Source organism: Misgurnus anguillicaudatus, chromosome 21, assembly GCF_027580225.2.
Source record: "Misgurnus anguillicaudatus chromosome 21, ASM2758022v2, whole genome shotgun sequence".
NCBI classification, from domain to species: domain Eukaryota; kingdom Metazoa; phylum Chordata; class Actinopteri; order Cypriniformes; family Cobitidae; genus Misgurnus; species Misgurnus anguillicaudatus.
In genome coordinates, this window is record NC_073357.2 from 35,240,155 (window position 1) to 35,264,087 (window position 23,933).

The window sequence follows — 23,933 nt, forward strand, 5'->3', positions numbered from 1 at the left end:
AAGCTGCGCCATTCTGTCCGGATCCGCTTTTTAATCGCAGTCTCTCTTCAAATCCAGCGTTCTTCTGAACATCCATGTAGCAACTGTTATGATTCCCTCGTTTAATAGGAATGATGTCTCTCGACGAAAAACAATGGCCCGATTACGGTACGGTTGACGTTTAGCCATCCTTGCTGTAACTTGTTATGAAAACTAACTCAACTACACGTAATATGTGGGCGTGGGCTCAAGTTGAAAAGCTCATGAATATTAATGACCTCGATCAGTTCCACGTCACACTGATAAGAGTTTCAAACTGACCTGATTTCTCCGCTTATTTCTTTTCAGTGGCTAGAGCTGACAGAGGAGGCGAAAGTTAATTTTCACATTCACGACACAATACAAACACACATAGACCTAACACATATCAAAAAATACAAGTAAAAACGGTTTTATGTGGAAGGGCCTCTTTAAGTAGGCTATCTACATTGTGTGTAGCTGGTATTAGTAACATTCTGACATATCAGGATTTTGGGAAAATATTAACCTTTCGTTAAGTCATAATACTCGATCAACCGTCTTCTCTGTCAGTAACATCTGTTGACTGTTAACTTTTACGTGAAAAGACAACGGAGGAACCCAGGTGGAAAACACCGCCAACTTTTAACTCCTTCACTCAGTGTCAGAGAGGCACTGTCGAGGTTCCGCATGCAGCAGTGAGAAAGCGTGCACGCGAGGGAGAGAGAGGCGCTGCTGAGCGCTTGCAAAAGCACATGAAGCCGTTTTAAATAGTAAAATAAAATGTAAATGGTAATCATGGAAAATCTATTTGATTTGTGCCAGTGTTGAGTCTGTGGCGGGGCGCCCTCCTCAAATCAGTCTCAAATCAAACAGTGATTGACAACTGGTCCAATTGTGCGGTGGGTGTCACTGTGTCTCTTTCCTCCTGTTTTAAAAACGCGCAACTACTGTGCTCGCTTCGTCTTCGCGCGAGTCTCAAATCAAACAGTGATTGACAGCTCTCTGGTCCAATAGTGCAGTGGGAATTTTCAGGTTGACAGTAAATCTATCTGGCCCAATGAGATTGGAGGGGGGGCACCAGGGGAGGCCAATCATAGTCCAAGGGGGGCGGTGCCACCCCATGCCCCCCCTCTAGACACGCCCCTGTTATGGACTTATGGATTACTCTTTACCGTCTTCCGCTGGTTGTGTCAGCAAAGAAAGCTCCCGTAAGCATACGGGCCAACCAAACGACCCAAGAAGAGTTTGGAACAAAACGAAAGAAAGAATGAGGATCAATTTGGTGTTGCATTATCTGGAAGGAGAGAGCTTCGCGACAACATTTAACTAGACAGAGATTCTGATCCTGCTTGTGTTTTACGTGATGGGTGAGTTGTTTTGATTCATAACCCTTCAAAAAACGTATGCTATTATATTGATGACAACATTAGTGTGTAGATTGTAATCAGCGCGTCTTCCCGCAGACGATATGCACATCAAGAGGTATTGTACAGCAATATAAATGGTCATTTTAAGACACTTCACAATAAGATTTGTACCGTCAATACATTATGTGAAAAATCATTGTAGATTGTAAGTTGAAAACTTAATTCTGTGCTGTGTTAACCATCGAATTTGGACTAATACTGTAACATCTATGACTAACAATTTTGTTTTGAACATCACATATAAACGTACATAATGAAATAAACGATGTCATCAAACGCAACATTTATAAGACTTGATTACCTTATCCGTCAAATTGATTTCTCGTTCGCGTCTGATTGATGGCCATCAGCGGTTGAGTTGAAGACTACAAATCCCATAATTCCACGCTGCTTCAGAGCGTCATGAAACAACGTCATTGTTATTGATTTGATCTGGCACCATCTAGCGGCGCAGATAATACAAATTGCATCTTTAATTTTACCTCCACCACTTTGTGGAAGACTCAAAACCTGTAAGTTGGAAAAATCAAAGTTGCACAACATTGGCAAACAGATAAACGAAGTAGCTTGAGGCCCAGGGTACAGTGACACACCACAAATTTGTTTACAAATGATGCGGACCGAAGAATGACTTTATTACGCATGTCTTTAGTTTTCCCAAGTAAAAAACTAAAAGAAAAATTTTTGCATTTGTAAGTGTATGGCTTGACTTTACTGTTTAAGAATAGTCATCAAGTACATCTGTTGTTGCTTTCTATTTGTTAGCACAGAAACACAAAGTAGATGCATGCATGCAAAACAGCTGGACAAAAAGGTGTATGTTTGTGTTGCCTTTCATGTCTGAATATATGTACACTATATTTGACCTTCACAGTGATGCGTACACTCTTTTTCAATTTCATTGTGGATTTTATCCACACTCATTTTTTTGTGATAAGGTCCTGTTAAGGGGCGTAACAGTGTTTATGCAATAGGTTTGTGTATCGACAGGTAAATGGTAAATTGTCAAATTTTCACAATGACAGTAAGAAAGAAAGAGAGCGAGAAATACATACAAACAATCATCTCTAACGTACGGTTAACAAACTTGCCTCAATGTATGTCATCCAAAGCGTTGCTGGAAAAGCATTCTGTTGAATAAGCTGTTGAATGTTTATACAAAACTTTGAAAGAATTGTATTAAGAGAGTTTTAGTTTGGTCACTAAATAATTGCAAAATACTTGTAAAATAATATAGTTACTTAAAGGCTCCCTGTAATCAAGAATTGTATCAGTTAAAACTAATTTTTGAGCATCATAATAGCATATGTAAAAGTTTTACCTGTCACAGTAGTTTCTTTTATGCTTTAAGAGAGCTTGAATGTAACTCTAGTTTACACCCTTTCTCCCTGTGTCAGTGTGGGTTTACTCCGGATACTCCAGTTTCCTCCCACAGGCCAAAAACATGCAAGTCAGGTGAATTTGAGATACCAAATTGCCCCTCCCCCAACTTGTTTATGGATTAACCAGTTCTCCCTTGAATACAGCCATAGATGTTTTTATTCAGCCAAAGAATAAGAAAGAAAGAAAGAAAGATAGAAATAAAGAGAGAGAGAAAGAAAGAAAAAAAAAGGGTTGGCCCCCTTCCTGAATTTATTTTTTGCCAGACTTTAATGTTTAAGATCATAAAACAAATTAAAATAATAATCAGCGATAACACAAGTCAAAACAGCATGCAGTTTTAAATGAAGATTTTTATTATGAAGGGAAAACAAAATCCAAACCCACATGGCCCTGTGTGGAAAAAGTGCTTGGCCCCTAAACTTGATAACTGGTTGGACCACTCTTAGCAGCAACAACTGCAATCAAGCGTTTGCAAACAACTTGCAATGAGTCTGTTACAGCGCTGTGGAGGAATTTTGGCCCACTTGTCTTTGCAAAATTGTTGTGTAACAGACACATTGGAGGGTTTTCGAGCATGACACGCCTTTTTAAGGTCATGTCACAACATCTCAATAGGATTAAGTTCAGGACTTTGCCTAGGCCAGTGGTTCCCAAACTTTTTCAGGGTGCGGCCCCCCTTGTATAAGGTACATTCCTTTGCGGCCCCCTAAGAAAATTTGTGACAAAACTGTTCTAAAACTCAAAATTTTAATAAAAAAACATTAAATTATACAAAAAATTAGTGCTTTTGGTTAGTAGCCTTATTTTTTTAGATTTAATTACACAGAATTCATGATAAATTAATGTATTTCATAAAATGTCATAAAACTGGGGCCCCCCTGGCACCATCTTGCGTCCCCCAGTTTAAAAACCACTGGCCTAGGCCACTCCAAAGTCTTCATTTAGTTTTTCTTCAGCCATTCAGAGGTGGACTTGCTGGTGTGTTTTGGTTTATTGTCCTGCTGCAGAACCCAAGTTTGCTTTAGCTTGAGGTCACAAACAGATGGCCAGAAATTGTCCTTCAAGTTTTTTTGGTAGACAGCAGAATTCATAGTTCCATTTATCACATCAAATATGTTCATATGATTGGTTACATGTTTGTGGCGTTGGAAACCAACGCGATTTTTAAACCTCACGAATAAGACTGCCTCCTTTTATGGAGAAAATACTCTGCAATGGTGTTAAATAGACATATATAAACAATAATAAAAACCTGATTTTTCTCACAGTGGGACTAACTAATACTCACCAATAGTTATTTTGACTATTAGCTATTGGCTTTTACTTTTGTACATTACATTTAAAAAATTAAAGTTGATTGTTTTTCATGTTTTTTGAATCATGACTAACCTGTTAGTCCTGTGCTAGATATGTAAAAGGTATTTACTACATTTTAGACGGTTTAGACATAGACAACTAAATAATTTCTCATCTCTTGTTCTACACAGTTTTGATTTTTCTTAATTGCTTTGTCGTTTTTTTCCATTAAACATATAAACTAATCTAATAAGAAACATCCTAAAACGCAATGCATGATGCCTTCACAATGCAAATAGTTAACGTTGGTTTACCATTACATTTAATTACCTTGAAACATCTAGTGAAATGAATGAGTGGCAGGTGTGGACACTAAATATTTTGTCTTTATGACAGTACAGAAATAATCAGGGTGGCTCATGTAGTCTTATCTTATAAATGAGATGCTCTTTCAACGTGCGTCACTGAAATAATATCTTACAATCTTTGCCTCCTAGCAACAAGTTACTGTATTGTTGTCTTTGTTAATAGTTTTGTAATGAACAAACAAGACTTATTTTGGTGTCTCTTTTCTTTTGTCTTACAGAAAAATTGTACAACTCTCATGGTCCTGAGCTTCGGAGGTCCTTGTTTTCTTTAAAGCAGCTTTTTCAGGTAAAGTGACATGAAACACACACAGCAAGTTTTTAAGGAAACCTGAGGTGTGGATGAGGCTGGTAAGATGTCACAGATAATGAAAACCAGAACGGAACAAAAACAAGTACTGCAAATATAAAGAGTAAATTAACTGACGGACTGTAACAATAGCTCAGTCGTACTTCATAATCACGACGTGTCACGACATTAGATGACAGGTTCTAACAGAATAACCTTTTGCCTTAACTTGCTCAATGAAGACCCCAATTAAAGAGAATATTCTCATAATTGCTTGTTTATTTTTTTACTTGAATGTCCCCAGTGCTATGCGTAATACATAATGTCCCATCCATAAAACGTTTATGCAAAATATTTAGCAAATGTTGAACACACAATGCAGTTCTTAATTGACGTTATATTTTTTGCATTACACAGGATGATAAGGACCTGGTTCCAGAGTTTGTTAACTCTGAAGGTTTGACCTGTTTCATTAAAGTTGGTGCTGAGGCAGATCATAACTACCAGAACTACATCCTCAGAGGTTTGAGCTAAATGCTGTATCTTGTTTCACATATATGCAACATGAAAAGTGTTACATGTAAAGTTATCCATGTTTCAGTCACTAGTCATCAAGATATTTCTTCTAGGGCCAGTTTCCCAGACAGGGTTTAAGTGCAAGTTATAGTCGTGTGTAAGCTACGCTGTAGCTACGCCATAGGTTATCCGTAGGCTGTGCGTAGCTCTGCATAGCCTGACGTGCACCTCGCCAAAATTTTAACAGCGCGTCCGTTCTACGTGGACCGCAAGCGTTGTGATTGGTCCACTTGAACCCTTTCCGTCAGGTAAAAAAACTGCGTCGCACTTCTTCATAGGCATTTCCACTTGTGACGGTAAGAACAAAGATGGGCCAAGTTGAGAAGTGATTTAACTAAAACTGCAACAAAAGTTGCTGTCTATTTACCTTTTTCACTGCTGTCCTTCTCAAATCATACACGACAAACTCCTTCTTCTTCTTCTTTGGCTGGTTCATTGCTACTGTGGTTACACACATGAATGCTGCCTATTAGCGGTCTGAATGTGTATTTGCATGTCAAAGCAGACGGTATATATGAAAACCAATGAAGTATATTCCAAAACCAACATTATAGGTGTGGATCATCAGTCAAAACAATATATGTCACTGATATGTTAAGATATGTCAGTGCAAGGTGTTTTTAAATTTAGGCAGCTCAAACATGCATTTTTGTCTGGGACTAAGATAAGCCCTGTCTGGGAAACCACCCAAATAGTTAAAAAAGGTAAAGATAAACAGCACGGGCAGACTTAAATAAAAGTTTTTCTCAAAAAATTAAGTTTTTATGTTTTTGACCTTTTGATATTTTCTTCTGGAAGTAGTTTATTGTAGAACAGCATGACATTTATAAGCATACTTCACAACTTTGATGCATTCCTCAAATAGCACAAAGGACTTTCTACAGTTTTGTGCAAGTAGGCCTTTCGCAACAGGAAGTTTACACTGGCTGGAATTAGACCACCAAACAGGAAAGCTTAAGGACAAATCGCTAGGTTCATAAGGTCATGCCGGTTTTGCTCTGTCCACAGCTCTCAGTCAGATCATGCTGTTTGTGGACGGAATGAACGGTGTAATAAACCACAACGAGACTGTACAGTGGCTGTACACATTGAGTGGCAGCCTGGTGAGTGTCGCAACACAAACACAAACACACACACACACACACCACAATATCAGAAAATACTTACAACTGTTTATTAGTTAATGTAGACTTGTAGTAGTTATGTTTATACATGCATCTGATGGACACTATAGACCTTTTGCGAGTGGAGGACGTCACAGTAATGTCACTGCCAGCTGCATGCGCAATGTGGTGGCAGAAAAACAGTGAAAATGCATTAGACACAAGTGAAACAAGCAAGATAACTCGCTAGAAAATGTCTTGTTGTGCTATTAAGTGTCAAAATAGGTATACCAAAAAAGATGGTTTTCATTTTTATAGAATACCATCATCGAAGACACCATTTGAAGATAATTGTAATTGTTTATGGTTGCAATAAGCCCTTAATTGGACAGACTGTAGTAATAAAATCATCTGAAAATCTTTCAATAGTTAGAATAAAAAAATAATTAGAGAAGATGTCCGGTGTGCTGTCGAAGTCTGTTCCCTCTATGTGTTTTTTATAGCGTTTGCATCTTGTTACGTTTATCATTTATTTAAAAAGATTTGAATGGGTTATACTGAAAAAGCATTTATTAACTATTTCATAATTTTTTCTTTTTCTATTATTTCTTTTTGCCTTATATCTTAGCTAATGTCTTCTTCCTGTTTGTTCTAAAAATATTGTTTATATACTTAAATATATAAATATAACACACAGGTGATGTAAAGTGTTATTATATAAACAGGCCTATGCATATTAATTTGTATGTTAACAATAGTTTTATAATAACAACATTTTTGTTTAGAACAAACACGTATGCTATAAATATAGGGAAGAAATAATAAAAAAAACAGGAAAATTATTAAATAAATTAAATAAATATTTAATAAATGGTATTATATAGAATACATGATAGTATTGCTTTTATATGTATTTTAGGGATTCATACTGTAAAAATATTTTTAATTTACCAATAAAGAACAATAAATATACATTACATACATGCACAGTAGCCAAGTCATTTAAACTTTAAATTTTTCTAAAAAAATAAACGTAACGTGATATAAAAGTTATAAATAACAATAAGAAAATTAGATAAGATATAAATAAGAAACATTAAACTAAAGGGAAACAGACGTCGACAGAACACCGGATCCATACAAATCAGAGTTTAAGGCTAAAACACTTCACACAGCTACAGTACTGCAGAGCTGTCACTTTCTGCCACCAGTTGGGCTCCGTGTGTGTGTGTGTGTGTGTGTGTGTGTGTGTGTGTGTGTGTGTGTGTGTGTGTGTGTGTGTTGTTTTGCAAGAGTCGTAATGTGCCAATGAGAAGCAAATGACAAATCAGTGTAGTGTGAATCTGTTGAGGTTTTTGTATTTCACAATTTAAATTGAAAATATTAGTCATCCTTTGAAGTCATATGCTATGTACATAAGGAAGTGAAAGGGACAGGAGAATGAAAGTATTATAGTCATTAGAGAAAACGCCTAAACCACATTTGGTCTTTGTACCACCAAAGATATGACGTAGATAATTCACTGTAATGCATATGTTAGACTAAAAACACTTTTACACACTTTACACATTCTTGATTATTAAATAACTCAGTGAGCATTTATTCTTAGTTTAAATGCTGCCATCTCCTGTTTAGGGATTGTAAGTGCATCTTGTTTGAAGATCTCTCTCTCTCCCCCTTTCTCTCTCTAGTCCCGGTTGGTTGTGAAGACTGCACTGAAGTTGCTGATAGTGTTTGTGGAATACACCGAGTCGAACAGTCCTCTGTTTATTCAAGCTGTCAACATTGTGGATGGGAAGAGAGGTTAAACACACCTCTAAATTTGTCATGCTTCATTATGTGATGTATGTAATATTTTAGAGAGTGCTCAAAGAGCTAGGCATCTTTCAGGTGTGAAGCCCTGGATGTACCTGACAGATATTCTGTCTGGTAAGAATGGATCCGACACAGAGCTGCGCATCTACACCATGACCCTAATCAACAAGGTACATAAAGATGCTTATCTGCCCTATTAAAGGGACATTCAACTTTTTTTGAAAATATGCTCATTTTCCAGCTCCCCTAGAGTTAAACATTTCATTCTTACCGTTTTGGAATCCATTCAGCAGATCTCCGGGTCTGGCGCTACCACTTTTAGCATATCTTAGCATAATCCATTGAATCTGATTAGACCATTAGCATCGCGCTAAAAAATAACCAAAGAGTTTGGATATATTTCCTATTTAAAACTTGACTCTTCTGTAGTTACATTGTGTACTAAGACCGACGGAAAATTAAAAGCTGCCCTATTGAAAGTAACCAGTAGTGCGTAATATCACTACTAGTTATTTTTTACACAATGCTATTGGTCTAATCAGACTCAATGGATTGTGCTAAGCTATGCTAAAAGTGCTAGCACCAGACCCGGAGATCAGCTGAATGGATTCCAAAATGGTAAGAATCAAATGTTTAACTCTAGGGGAGCTGGAAAATGAGCATATTTTCTTAAAAAGTGGAGTGTCCCTTTAAGGCAAAACTTAGTAACTACAGAAACGCTTAGAATGGACAAAATGGCTTAAATAGAAAATCGATTTTTGATATCATTCATCACATTTTAAGTCTGTACTCTACGTAATTCCTTTATTTTGTAATTGTGTCGAGATGCTACTCCTCGATGCCCTTTAAGATCATATTTTTCTGTTTCCTCACAGACTCTAGCTGCTCTTCCCGATCAGGACTCATTTTATGATGTAACAGACTGTTTTGAGAAGCTGGGAATGGAAGCAATTGTCCAAAAACACATAACTAGCAGTGGCATCGAGGCTGATCTCAAACAACAGTTCACTATTTATGAGGTAAAATCCTTATTTACCTGAAACACACTGTATGAAGTCTGTCAACTCTCTAAAATGTGACTGCAGATGTTTGTGTAAGATGAATCTGTGTGTTGTATATTATGTAGAATGCCCTCAAGTGTGAGGATGGAGAGACTGATGAAGGGGTACCGAACGTTCGAAAGGACAGAAGAAAACTCACACCCAGCGAGCAGGAGGGCAGAAGGAGTCGGCGATCTTCTTCTAACAATCTTTCAGACGGAGGCATTTCCTCCTTTCGGCCCAACTCTCCTACTGTATTCAGCCCTTCTCAGAGTCCTACTGCAGGTATCTTCAGTTCCTATACTTCATGCACCTTCTGCCCTAAACTGTGTGTTGATGTATTGTGTGTATGTATGTATTTATTTATTTATTTATTTATTTATTTTTCAGAGGTAACCCGCACTGCCTCTCCTCAGCTGTCAGATTCTTCTCAATCTCCTGTACCTGGCAGTCCAGACCTGAGCAGTCCCTCTTCTATACCCTATGACTCCCCCACTACACCTCTTCCACTGCTGCCAAATGGAACTGAGTCCGCTGCATCTGAGCAAGAACAAAACCTGTGAGTATTAACATTGTTGTGTGTGTGCTTGTACAGCTGTCTTTGTAAGAAACAATTTTTTGTAAGGCCATCGGAGTGAGGACAAAGAGAGTAAAGTGAGGACAGGCTGATTGAGGGTTAAGGCTTGGATCAACTTGAATTGGGCTAATGTAGAGGTTTAGGGTAAGGATTAGGGTTAGACACCTAGTTGTGATGGTTAAAGTTAGGGATTGCATTATGTCTGTCAGTGTCCTCACAAAGATAGCTATACGAACGTGTGTGTCTGTGTGTCTGTGTGTCTGTGTGTGTGTGTGTGTGTGTGTGTGTGTGTGTGTGTGTGTGTGTGTGTGTGTGTGTGTGTGTGTGTGTGTGTGTGTGTGTGTGTGTGTGGGCATGCATTCCAATTTAGATTTATTTATTAATTATTTTTTATTTCCCAAGATTTCTTACTATGACTCTGAGTTGAAATGAAAATTGGATTACGGTTGTTTATTTCCAAAACAAAATCGTACAAGTTCCAAGATTTCATTCCTTAATGCAATTCTTCTCCACTATGTGGCAGTGTAGCCTACTGAACGCTTGCCTTTCATCCTTCACTCTGTATTAATATTATCAATCAGAACTGAACATTTTGCAATTATAAATGTCATTTGGTGGTCACTGATGTTTACAAGCTGTTTTAAATCTGGATGTCAGCTAGATGGTGAGATTTGGCAGAGGAAAGCAATCTTAAGTTTTTTTCTAGCTGTGTGTGTGTTTATGTTTCCTGCATGAATGAATGTGTGATTGAGTTAATCCCTGCAATTTTATGCAGGCATGTTCTGATTGATGTAATGTTTGTTGCACAGCCCTGAATTTCTTGATGTTATGCCATGTGGTGTTTTGCAGCAACTGTTTGTCCCCTGTAAAGTGTTTGTATTAACCATACTGTAATTCATTTAAAAACATAAAAAAATGAAGTTGAAATAAAAAATGCTGATTATTAGGAGATTTTAAGTTGTATAGATGCACCTTTGTGTCATTCGTTCGGTCGTTCTGTATTTCCAAAAGTATGACCTATATAAAGTACTGTAGTGGCACAAGAGGTGTTTTCAGCATTCTGCCTTACTCAGCATGTACTGTATGAGTAATGAGGATGAGTATCAGTTCTCCAGACTGCTGCAGAAGTCCTTTACAGGTGACCTTCCTAATGCCTGCAGCACTATGTACCTGGCCAGAGCTGTTTCTTAGCCAAAGAAAGAAAATTATCACTGAGGTTAAAAATCATTACTCATTAACATATGTTAATTTAAATGCATAGTTCACCCAAAAATGAAAATTCTGTCATCATTTACTCAGCCTCATGTTGCTCTAAACCAGTATGGGTTTTTTTATTTTGATGAATACAAAAGAAGATATTTTTATAAATGATGGCAAGCACACAGCTGCCGTTACTGTTGACATCCATAGTAGGAAAACAAGTTTTATGGAAGTATTGTGATAAATGATGATGAAGATCTTTTGAGAAATGATGGTGGGCACACAGTTGGCGATACCCACTGAATTCCATTATAATTGTTTTTGTGGAAGTCAGTGGTTACAATCAGCTTTGTGCTTACCATCATTTATCAAAATCTCTTCTTTTGTGTTCATCAGAAAAGGACTTGCATACAGATTTAGAGCAGCATGTTGATGAGAAAATCCTTTTAATTTATTTGTGTAATTATTTCAGGTTTCTTTGTATTTTATACACTCACCTAAAGGATTATTAGGAACAACCGTTAAATTTTTCCTTGATGCAATTATCTAATTAACCAATCACATGGCAGTTGCTTCAATGCATTAAGTGGTGTGGTCCTGGTCAAGACAATCTCCTGAACTCCAAACTGAATGTCAGAATGGGGAAAAAAGGTGACTTAAGCAATTTTGAGCGTGGCATGGTTGTTGGTGCCAGACGGGCCGGTCTGAGTATTTCACAATCTGGTCAGTTACTAGGATTTTCACGCACAACCATTTCTAGGGTTTACAAAGAATGGTGTGAAAAGGGAAAAACATCCAGAATGCAGCAGTCATGTGGGTGAAAATGCCTTGTTGATGCTAAAGGTCAGAGGAGAATGGGCCGACTGATTCAAGCTGATAGAAGAGCAACTTCGACTGAAATAACCACTCGTTACAACCGAGGTATGCAGCAAAGCATTTGTGAAGCCACAACACACACAACCTTAAGGGCAGATGGGCTACGACAGCAGAAGACCCCACCGGGTACCACTCATCTTCACTACAAATAGGAAAAAGAGGCTACAATTTGCACGAGCTCACCAAAATTGGACAGTTGAAGATTGTAAAAATGTTGCCTGGTCTGATGAGTCTCGATTTCTGTTGAGACATTCAGATGGTAGGGTCAGAATTTGACGTAAACAGAATGAAAACATGGATCCATCATAACTTGTTACCACTGTGCAGGCTGGTGGTGTAATGGTGTGGGAGTTTTTTTGGCACACTTTAGGCCCCTTAGTGCCAATTGGGCATCATTTAAACGCCACAGCCTACCTGAGCATTGTTTCTGACCATGTCCATACCTTTATGACCACCATGTACCCATCCTCTGACGGTGCATTTTCCTGCTCGAAGTAGCCATGTCACAAAGCTCGAATCATTTCAAATTGGTTTCTTGAACATGACAATGAGTTCACTGTACTAAAATGGCCCCCACAGTCACCAGATCTCAACCCAATAGAGCATCTTTGGGATGTGGTGGAACGGGAGCTTCGTGCCCTGGATGTGCATCCCACAAATCTCCATCAACTGCAAGATGCTAGTCTATCAATATGGGCCAACATTTCTAAAGAATGCTTTCAGCACCTTGTTGAATTAATGCCACGTAGAATTAAGGCAGTTTTGAAGGTGAAAGGGGGTCAAACACAGTATTAGTATGGTGTTCCTAATAATCCTTTAGGTGAGTGTATAAACAACCAATTTTTCTGTTAATCTGAGTCTCTCATAACCTCTTCTTGCCAAAAATTTTATTAGGCAAAAGTAATGATTTTAATTTGGTTAGACTAATATTGAATTATTTCGAGAACATAGCATTGCATCACACAGCATTGAAGGACAATTTATTTTAGTTAGACAGACCGATGAATGTTCAATTTTAAGATTGTCAGGTTGCAGAGTTGCTAAACTGAGTGGGTATGAAAAGGTTGTAGACCAATATAATAATGTGCTATTTAAAGTGTTGCTTTTGGCCAAAGTGAAATGTCTCGTTCTTTGTGAAAAGCTAATATTTTATTTGGAATGGATTTTTAACTTGTGTAAAGCTACAGGAATTCAGGCCCTGTTGATTTTGTAAGGTCTGACAGGATGTGTTTGGTCTGTAAGAACCTGAACTAGGTTCAATTATGGACCGTTTATCAGCTCACTTAATTAGTGATTGTTGCTCAAATGTATGCTTACTTTCATATACTATAGCGCAAGTCACAACTATACTAATCTATTAATTATTAAAATGTCACTATTTTATTTTTATTATTACATATTTTTGCCCCATTTTATTTGGAGTGCTAGTTTGCATTATTGCTCTGCCACCCATGTGGCTGATTTTTTCGAGGAGATTTTTGGGATGTTTGTTTAACACTGGTGAACTTTCATTTATACTTAAAGGTGAAGTGTGTAATTTGTGACAGTGTGTTAATTCTAGTGGCACCAAATAAACAGTTGTAGAATAATAAGATTATAAATAGTTTTCAAACCGATCCAAGACACCTTATCAGTCTGTCATTGGTTGGACAAACTTGTAAAAAATTTAGAAAAAATTGCACACTTGTCCTTTAATTACATATCAGTGTCTATTCATATGCCTACTGCCGTCTGTCTGTGGGTTTTTTCTGTGGCTCTTGGTGGTTTTCTCTATGCTTGCAGATGTTTTGGTCCTGTCAACATTTTAACCCTCTGTTTGTCCATGTAACCACCATTACTGTTCCACCTCTTTCTCCCTCCTTCCCTTTCTTCCCTCCACACCTGCTTGGTCATCCACTAGGGCGCGCTCTTTTATGAGTCACTACATGTCTCACATGGGGATTTCTAGAAGGAGGTTAAAAAAGGCGAGGTCTATAACAGAGGAAACTTCAAGCATCTCCAACAGGTCTGTAGCACTTTTTACATCACCTCCTGCCTTACAACCTTTTGTTTGTTGGTGGTTGAAGTTGCCCTGACTGCTGATACGAGGTCAGCTCACATATTATACCAGAAATCTTGTGATTTTGATTTTCAAGTTTAAGGTCAGCGAGTAACTTCAACACAATTCATCTAATTTTAAACTTTTTCTAACTAACGTTTACGGCATATAACTTATCACCTACATGCACATGCATTAATATTATTATGATATTTTTTTCTCCTTGTGTAATGATTCTGTCTTACTATTTTTAATGTCTTGCTTTAACAAACAAATCTTAAAGGTGATCAAATGTTCATATTAAACATACCTAAAAAATCTCTTTAGATTTGAGAAAGGAGTGGATACAGGCTAGTTTTTGGTGGTGATTATTATAGTGCCATACAGAACTTCTTAATGCTGCTCAAACGTTTCATAATTGCTGCTCAATGCAGCCATGATGTCAGCAGCTCATTTGTTAACTGTTCATAAGAAAAATGCTCTAAGTAAAGGTTTTTAAATGCTCTAAAAACGTTCATGGATTAGTTTGAAATCATTGTGTTTAAGTGCAGTGCAAAGGTCAGATTCAAAAGCCGCTAAATGCCACCTCCATTATAAAGGAGGTATTATATTAACTGAATGTCACAAACTTTCGTTTGGATGGATGGTGCGCACATGTCAAAGTGAAAGAGGGTTTTTTTACTTGGTTAAAAGAGGTTTACCGAATATATTAGGATATTGACTAGATTTTTGAGCCTTTTACCTTGCAACGGATCACAAAACTCACGGTTCGGATCACAAAAATCACATTATGGTTTCTGAGGCACGGATCGGATCATTTTTCAGATCAGCCAAAAAGAAAAAGGATGGGAAAAATCTAACAAATCAAGAAATTACAAACATTTATAAAATAAAACAAAGGTGCACATTAGGTAAGGTCTAAAATTATCATTAGGTACAGAAATCGAATCAAATGAGTAAAACACTGTGTTTATTGTATTCATTAAATGTAATTATTCTTTTTTGATTAACATTAATGACACAGACTAGGTTAATTGAGGTTACTGTCTCTTTAAGACCAAATAAGCACAGACTGGTTTCTGACTAATTTGTGCATAAACTTAAGTCATAAATAAATGTTTTTATTAGAAAAAGAATACTGTAGAGATAATTTTGTTTGTTTGTGCCCTGTCAATAACAGAAAGATTTTATGTTTGCTTGCTTTTTGAAACGCGTCTCTCTGTGTGAGTAGTATTGAAAACCTTTGAAACACGTGCAAATGCTAAACTTTCCCTATTTAAATTTGCGTATTAATTCGCGAATCACATGCGAGCCGAACCGTGGGTCGGGATCCGTTCAACTCCGATTTGTTGCAGCACTAGTAAAGAGTGACTCGAGACTTTTATAGAAGTTAAGAGTTTTGCTTGTACGAATTTCATTTTAAATATCAAGTGACATTTGTGATAATAAGACATTTACTGACCCAAAAACCTTTAATTGACATTAAAGTGAAATTACTAAACCTAAACATATGAGCCTGATAAAAAATTTTCATTTACAAGAAAACGTGACATACGTACTTAGAGGTTTGCATCTGTGCTCTTTATATTTTTATTTGTTTTATAGTTTAATATGTCTATAAAGTAATACTGTTTTAAATATTAATTCATTGTAATGGGAAGCATGATCATCTGTATGACCATTGCTCCCTTCAGAGATACTGTATCTTCATTCAGTGCTTTTTTTACTATACTGATGTTATGTAAAACTCGTCATTAAGCACCATATTTCTAGCTAATGTAATAATTGTTTGAACTGATTTGTTTTAGACATACTTTGGCTCCACCCTCCTGCCACACCACAAGGATGTCCATACATTACATTCTCTTTTACTGTTAGGATATTTTAACCATAAACTGACATGGACATGCTTATTGTAACATGTTTCACATTTTTTTCACAGTCATGAATGTGTTCATGATGAACAAACATCTTTTAATATTGTTAATATGTTAATTAGACAAAGACACACATTTCCTGCACAGGGGCAAAAGGCATCTTTTTTTGTCAACTTTTAGTTAGTTTTTCTAAAAATAATTCTTTCTGGAAAAGTTTTGAGTTAGAGCTTTAGTTGTGTTTAGTCTATAGTTATAATTAAATGAATTTGAAAACAATAGAGGTCTCTGGTACTTTATGTCCCCATAGCGAAGTCCTGTACAGTGTGTTTGTGTGTTTGGATGTGAGCTGCCAATTCTGTGTTATAGCCAAGACCTTGCTTGGACTAACTAATCTTCCTCTTCACAGAGGTTCCTTCTCAGAGACGGACTCTCCTGTGGAGAAACCTTCCCTGACGACAGCAGAGCAGCCCAGCCGAACGGAGGCAAAGACATTCAGGTCAGTAAGCAACTGATGCTATAAGACAGAGGTTTTTAAACTTTTTAATGGCAGGAACCCCCACATACTGTATCCCTGTAAAAAAAATTGCTGCTTCAAATTTTTAAGTTTAATCTTGGATTTACAAGAAATTTTAACTTCAAGTTGCTTAAACTTATAAAATTAATTTGACTTATTAACTATATTTTATAAGTTATAACAACTCATCTCTAGTCAAGATAAATAATATTAAGTTAAAATAACTTGATTAAACAAAAAAAAATTTAAAGCAGCAACGAATTGTTTACAGTGTATGATGAAAATATATATCAATTTTTTATAAAGAAACATTTAAACTGTGTTAGCTAAATGGTAACTGTGATATTAAAAAAGACAGCAAATTATGTACAAACTTAAATAATTGACTACACATTTGAAACTTTTTGCTTTGTCTTTTTGCTCTTTAATTTTTCTGGGGACCCCTTAAGACCTTCTGGGATAACTCTGGGGGTCCCTGAAGAACTGCATTGTAACTTAACTAACTGTGTTTAGTGGGATGAATTGAATAGTAGTAGTTACAGTTAATGAGCATGAGCTGTCAATAACATTGTATATGGACTCACTACATTTATTAAAAGAAAGAAGGTATGTCTTTAAGACTTTGTGGTGTCTGAATGATATTTACATTATTGGTGTGGGAGTGGTTTTTGTTTTTAGATTGCTAGGTAGTGTGCTTGTTTAAAGCAATGTTTGCAATAACTACACTGAGGAATTGGTCCCTTCATTGTCACTTTCTTACCTTTTATTTGATTATTTTTCCAAAAAATATCCTCTTTAAATACTTTGAATTGTTTTTAACACTGTCAGAACAGATTTCCTTTCTTTTTATTTGTGTGCTATAGATTTCCTTCTATTTTTGCTGATTTTCTTTTATTCTCTTTCTGTCTGTCTGTCTGTCTGTCTGTCTCTCTCTCTCTCTCTTATCCTTTTGCTTTCTTAAACATTCTCTTCCCTCATAATATTTGGCACAACTTCTAATCTCTTCTGGTGTGGCATCCAACGTTCCTGGGCTTTGCTTCTCTTTCTCCTTTTACAGACAGCATCAGGCAGACAGTGTTTGGTGAGTAGCTGAAGTGTGGCCAAAGAATGCGCAGGCACTTTAAATCATTGTGAAAGTTAGTCATTTTGGGAAAACAAGCCATAAGGACGACTGGAGGAAGGAACTCCTGCCTGAAAACATTTAGTATTAATATGATCCATCAATTTGTCGGAGGCCAATGCATAAACCATTTAAATTAGGAAAATTCTAATTGTAGGCAGAAGATTGCTTTTAAGAAATTTCTGAAATACCTCTTCCATTTATTTCACTTTGTTGTGAGACTTTAAGATTTGACATTTTTGATCTTTAAAGGTATACACTGTTAGTTCAAAAGTTTAGGAAAGCAGCAACAGAACTGCTTGTTCCCATGAATGAATTGTCATTTATTCCTGGCTGTACTTTATCCTTCATTCACATTTGTTTCTCATTCTATTTGTTTTGTTTCTTATTGGGAAAAATTTTTCTTTCATTATTTTCATTTTTTTATATATTATTACTACTGTACAGTCAGGCAAAAAATTAAACTATTAAAAAGCTAATCATATCCACAAAGTAGTTTGTCAACCCGACTGTGACTAACAGTGATTATAAAGACTGTGTGTAAACCAAAATATTTCTCTCCAGTGCAGAAAATGTGAATAGAGATTTGCCAGTTCTAAGGAGATATGCGTAAGTATACAGCAGCTCTGTAGAGCAACAGACTCTATATCTGCATATATCAGCATGCCGCCATCCAGGTGTTGGTGTTTGGGTTTAAATCAGCTGCTGTGCTCAGAACCTGAGGCTATGTGTGTGTGTTTGAAATGTCATTTTTTTATCTTATGTATCTTGTAATGTTAATGATTGTAGGAAGAAATAATAACGTTTTAATGCAGTAACATTTAACATGCCTTGTCTGCTTTGCTGCCGTTTTAGTTCAGTTTGAAGAAATACAAAAACTTGTGTAAAAATATCTTATTTATACAAAGTAGTGTTTTCACACATTCCTCAGTATGAGTCTTTGTGGTGGGTCACTATGGGGAAAACTATTATTACGGTAATATTACTGTATCAGTCTCTCAGCCTGTATAGAGTTGACTCAAATCAAACCTGATCATCTGGCTGGGGAAAAACTAATCAATAATATACGTGTGTGTGATTTAGATTTTTGCATTGATTTGTATAACTTTATGGAGGGTGTATTGTGGGAAATATAATGGTGGCTTGTGGCATTGGGCATGCACAGAGGTGGCTGTAATGATAGCGGTGGTGGGTTTTGTCCGACACTCATCTGGATTACTGTGGTGGAAAAGGGTTTTGTTATGTATTTAAGCTAAGTTAAGAGTGCAAAAGTTACCACCAGACTTGTTGTTTTAGAGGTTTTAATGTCCATCCAACAGAAAATACAGGAAATATGTACAAAAAAATTAAATTTTCAGGGCTACATGTCTTCTTTAGGCATCGTCGGTATTTAGTGTGATCTCTCTTGGCACTAAACACATCTTAAGCGTTTTTGAGCAGAATGAAGTAAAAAGACGAATTTCGTTAAAATTATAAATTAGGATTTAATTTCATTTAGGGTTAAGAGATCCTGAAGTTTCCTGCTATTGCTCAAGTGGAAGAGGAGTTTACCCTAAAAACTTGACACATCAGTTTACATTTTTATACAGTTTTTAATACTACATACACATTTCCTGTATTTTCTGGATGTATTTTATTAAAGAGACTGAGAAATAATTATATATATGATCACTATAACATTGCAAAAACAACAAATATAATTCTGGCATGGTGGCCTAAGACTTTTGCACAGTACTGTATTTGATTTTATCTCTGTTACTATTTTGTTTTAGCTTTAGTTATCTTTTACAATTATCTTTTTAACATAAAACTGCAAGGTGTCATGTCAGTAAAATGACCTTTATAGTAATTGGTTATTTTAAGAACTGGGGTGAAGTCTGTGAAAACCCAGCTAATGTCATTTGTTTTACATAAAATCATCCGACATAATGTTAAGAACATTCACTCTGATGGCTGGGTTGTTTTTGACCCGTGGTGGGTAAATATTGGACAGAACACATGCTGGGTTAAAAATGAACTCATGCTAGGTTAAAAATAACCCAATATTATTGTATATTATGGGTATTGTTATGCAACCATGGACAGTAACCCAACAGTTGGGTTAAAACAACCCAGCATTGGGTAAATTTTAACCCAGTGCTGTGTTCCGTCCAATATTTACCCATTATGGGTCAAAAATAACCCAGCCATTAGAGTGTTCTGTGAAAATATAACTTTCTTAAATATTTACTGAGTAAGGCCATGTCAAAGATTAAAATCAATGTGAAATCAATAATTGAAATCAAACTTTGATGATTACATTGAGACTTTAGCCTGGATTTCACAGACAGGGTTACATGTTGTCATTTTGCTGAATAAAAAAGATAATTCTCATAGCTCAGTTTTATTCTGCTTAAAATGTAATTGTGTAGCGTCATTTCAGAGCAGATCTATATATATATCAGAATGTGGTGTCATCACATTTAACCCTCCATTACAGCTCAGTAAATTACTGTTTCATTCTCTGATGGTTTTATAGAGACACATTCTTGCGCAGTTTGGCTGCGTCCCAGTTTGAGAAGAAAGGGAAGTCATCATTGGCCACCCAAGAGAAAGTCAGTGAGAGTGTGCCATCTACAGACCCCGAGACCCCGTCTACTGAAGCTGAGGAGCAGACTACAGTCTACAGCTCAACAATTGCAGGTGCTGATCCCCCGACCTTCTGTTCCTGACTCCTGTTTGTATGATTAATCTGCTTTACAATATAGTACTAGGAGCCTTTATGTTCTTTCAAATCTGCTTTCTGTACCTGCCCTTTTATAATCACTTACATTTTATCGCTCCAAAACTTTTTCTAAAATCTTCTTTGACTTGAACTTTCCTGTTGAATTCTCTTCTTTTTCCTCTCTTCTTATCAATCATCTAGTTGTTTTACAAAATCTCTCCTTGTTCAGTTATGCTTCTCTAAACCCAAAGCTATGTGTATGATTAATGGTTTTGTGGTCATTTATCTATTTGTGAGTTGGTAAGAATTACGTTGTTATCTACTTTCCATGTCAGGTTATTATGAATATGTTTTCCAAAAATGTTATGATTTTCAAATACATTTCCAAATATTCACATTGCTGTTCTTAGGTGGTTACATAAGAAGAGCCATCTTTTAATGGTATATTTGCTATATTTCCTACAATACAAACTTTCAGGGTTCCAATGTGTCCTTGAAATCCTTGAAAGTTTGTGAATCTGGGGGAAAAATTCAAGGCCCTGGGAAGTTTTTGAAAATATACATACATAGATACAGGTCATTGAAAGTTCTTGAATCTATTTTATGCAATAAGTTTTCTGGGGGAAAAAATCCATATTATTCCTTGTGCAGTGTAGGATAATATCATATAAATCCTAGACTTTTTAAGCATACATGCTAAGCTGTTCGCTTTAAATGCTTATATCTTCGGTATGCGAATGTTGATTCATACCAAAATGCTTTTTTGCATAGTTGTGTTTGACACATTAAACGTGTTGGGTTACGTATGTAACTTTTGTTCCCTGAGAAGGGAACGAGACGCTGCGTCTCCCTCGCCATACTTCCTGCGTCCCTGTAATGCCGTCTTTGGCAATATTTCAGATAGCGATATACTTCCTGGCTCCCGCATCACCCTGTCTTTGTCGTTAATCCTCACCATTGGTTAAATTTGATATACACATTCAAACACATGTACCCCTGGAGGCGTCCCCAAAGTGTCACCGCTGTGACGCAGCGCGCGTTCCCTCGAAAGGGAACTGTAACAAATTATCTTAAAAGGTAACATGATGTAACCTTGCTCTCACTTTAAATGTGTCCCCACATTTAGTCCTTGAATTTAAGGGTTTTGGACCTGAAAAAGTCCTTGAAAGATCCTTGAATTTGAAGTTAACTAAGGTGTGGGAACCCTGAACTTTAAATGTCCTCTGTAGTTTTTAAGAATGGCTATATCTTAATTCTGATCCTTCTAGCCAGTAACATCTTGGGAAATTTAGGACAGCCCATGTCCCATACTGAAGTTCCTGTGCCGACTGTGTTATCTCTAGAGGAACAATTATCTGCGCCAGAAAGCAAATAGTAGGAGAGGGTGTATAAATGAGATAAGCAGCATATATGTAAGCCGGTATATATGCTTACTGTATATTTTAGAAATGTATTTGCACCTCAGAATTCAGAATTGTGTTCATAGGAACTCCAGGGTGTTTTGTTTTTTTAATATGTTGCTTAAACAGTGTTTAGGATTTTTGTAGTGTTATATGGACAAGCTTTCTACCTGTTCATGTTTGCTGAATGTTGACATTCATTCTTTTACATTTAGTATAAAACTGCCTTAACCATATATTTTTTTGGGCATGAAATATGAAAATCTCTGTCTTGCAGGATCTATTAGTGGTCAGGAGAGCCATTCTCAAGGGACAAACTTGACCAGACACACCCTGGAGCAGCCAGGAAACACATCAACAGCCCATAATGAAGCAGGCAAGAGATTTTATTCCCAGCCCCACCTCTCTGTATATATCATTCTTCATATTATCTTTCTTTTACTTACTGTAGGCTTTAGATACATATGACTGTCATCCACATATCTGTTTTAGTATACCCAGCAGTCAATTTGCAAAAAGGTATTTTGCCACGCAGAGACCTTTTTGAAGACCTACTATAGTTGTTATTTTTAACCTGTATCTGCACAGTTAAACGCATAACAAACAGGGCATCTGTGTGATCTGTGCTAACGAAATGGCTACCATTTTATATCACGCAAGTAAGTCAAGAGCTGTATTTCAGGCAAAATCTTCAAAGTTTTAAAGTGGAAATATTTGAAACCGATTCCATCTTTTCCTCTAGTGGCCAAGTTTCAAATGAAACGGGCAGTAAACAAACCTTGCGTCCAGGGAATGTAAGTTTGCTGAAGTAGAAGGGCTGACATGTAAACTATTTACTTTTGGAGATGGGGATCTCCGTCGTCCGGTTTCCGCTTTGGCTTAATGAGGGTTCAGGCAGTTACTGTAGCTGGAAGTTTAATGCTGATGTGCTTTAGTCTGTTGTGGGTAACTGAAAGTACAAGATGGTAGCATGCGGGAACATGGTGATCTGTGCTTGCAATGGGCCATTGAAAGGTAAGATGTCGGTTATAACAATATCAGCCTAGTATTCAGTAGTTTCAGTATCAGGCCTAATAAAATTTAGTATACAATACTAAAATGCATTTGGCTTTTGGAGTTTACATCCGCCCATTTGTTCATGGTGTATCAAGGTGTATTTGCTAGCATCATGCTTTACCGGTTGAGGTACTGGAGCATTTTTATTAGATAGTTAATTGTTCTGTGTTGTATTGTATACTATAAAACTGTTAATGTTGCTCAGTAGTGTATGCTACCAGCCGTGTTGACTGACCGTGTTTCTTTCTCTAGAGGGAGGTGTGCAGCGTCAGGACAGTGCAACAGAACAGCACAGCACCCTATCTAATGACAGGAAATTCATGTTGGACATGCTCTACTCCAAAAACAACACCAGCTCTGGTGGTCGAAAAAGTCCAAGTCTTGAAAGCGCTCTAGAGGACCATGGCATCACCAGTATGGCTGGAAGGCTCTCCAGGCTGCAGGCTTCCTCCTCTCAGTCCACAGAGGACACGTCCAAGCGGGCGGAGTTGGAGAGCCTTGAGGGTAGCGCCCAGACGGCTCGAGCCAGACTTGCTGAGGAAAAGATGCTTAAGAAGATACGTCCACAGTACAGCATTGACGCAGAGATGCATGCACAGAGTTTGGAGAAGACAATGATGACACCGTTATCCAGGGGTTGTCAGGATGCCTGGGAGCACCTGCAGCCCAGCTCCAAGCCTCTGCGTATTAAAGATCTTGACTTCTCTGATTTAAAGGAAGAGGAGGATATTGACGTGCTGGATATAGACACTTTTGACACTCCTTTGTCTAACGGAATACCACCGCCTCCTCCCCCAATGCCAGGGCTTGGCTCTGCCATCCCACCTCCCCCTCCTCCTCCTGGGCCTTTTGGAATGGCTCCACCGCCTCCTCCTCCTCCGCCACCTCCTGGATTTTTGAGCGTTCCCCCTCCTCCTCCTGGACTGGCTCCTCCGTCTCAGGGGATCGATCCAGCTTTTTTAAAGAAACGGAAAACAGTTAAGCTGTTCTGGAAGGAGCTCAAGCAGCCCGACGGCCCCAGGAAGTGCAAGTTTGGGCGGGGCACAGTCTGGGCATCGCTTGATAAGGTTACAGTTGATACAGCCAAGCTGGAGCACCTGTTTGAGTCCAAGGGAAAGGACTTACCTGTAGCAAAGGTGCAAGCCTGTATTAACCTAATAAATTTGATCACTCAAAATATTCAAATAGTACATTTTTAATCTTATAAATAAAACCCATATGGCACATTTACTAAAGCTAATCAAATTATCGTTAAAATATTTACTGCACTGCAAACA

General features: G+C 37.2%; 1 protein-coding gene across 7 annotated transcripts in view; it reads left to right on the forward strand.

Moving 5' to 3' along the window:
• The window catches only part of fhod1 (formin homology 2 domain containing 1), a 68,356-nt gene that overhangs the window by 30,417 nt on the left and 14,006 nt on the right, over positions 1-23,933 (forward strand). For 2 of the 7 annotated variants that reach the window (XM_055204967.2, XM_055204995.2), the window contains exons 4-18: positions 4,693-4,760; positions 5,178-5,283; positions 6,345-6,439; positions 8,131-8,242; positions 8,330-8,424; positions 9,130-9,273; positions 9,381-9,579; positions 9,685-9,853; positions 13,848-13,952; positions 16,269-16,358; positions 17,434-17,457; positions 18,061-18,105; positions 20,015-20,178; positions 21,878-21,976; positions 22,909-23,792. In XM_055204967.2, coding sequence (XP_055060942.2) covers positions 4,693-4,760; positions 5,178-5,283; positions 6,345-6,439; positions 8,131-8,242; positions 8,330-8,424; positions 9,130-9,273; positions 9,381-9,579; positions 9,685-9,853; positions 13,848-13,952; positions 16,269-16,358; positions 17,434-17,457; positions 18,061-18,105; positions 20,015-20,178; positions 21,878-21,976; positions 22,909-23,792 — 2,399 coding nt within the window. The remainder of the gene's footprint in view (positions 1-4,692; positions 4,761-5,177; positions 5,284-6,344; positions 6,440-8,130; positions 8,243-8,329; positions 8,425-9,129; positions 9,274-9,380; positions 9,580-9,684; positions 9,854-13,847; positions 13,953-16,268; positions 16,359-17,433; positions 17,458-18,060; positions 18,106-20,014; positions 20,179-21,877; positions 21,977-22,908; positions 23,793-23,933) is intronic. The other 5 variants (XM_055204974.2, XM_055204988.2, XM_055204984.2 and 2 more) reach the window with 5 other exon arrangements.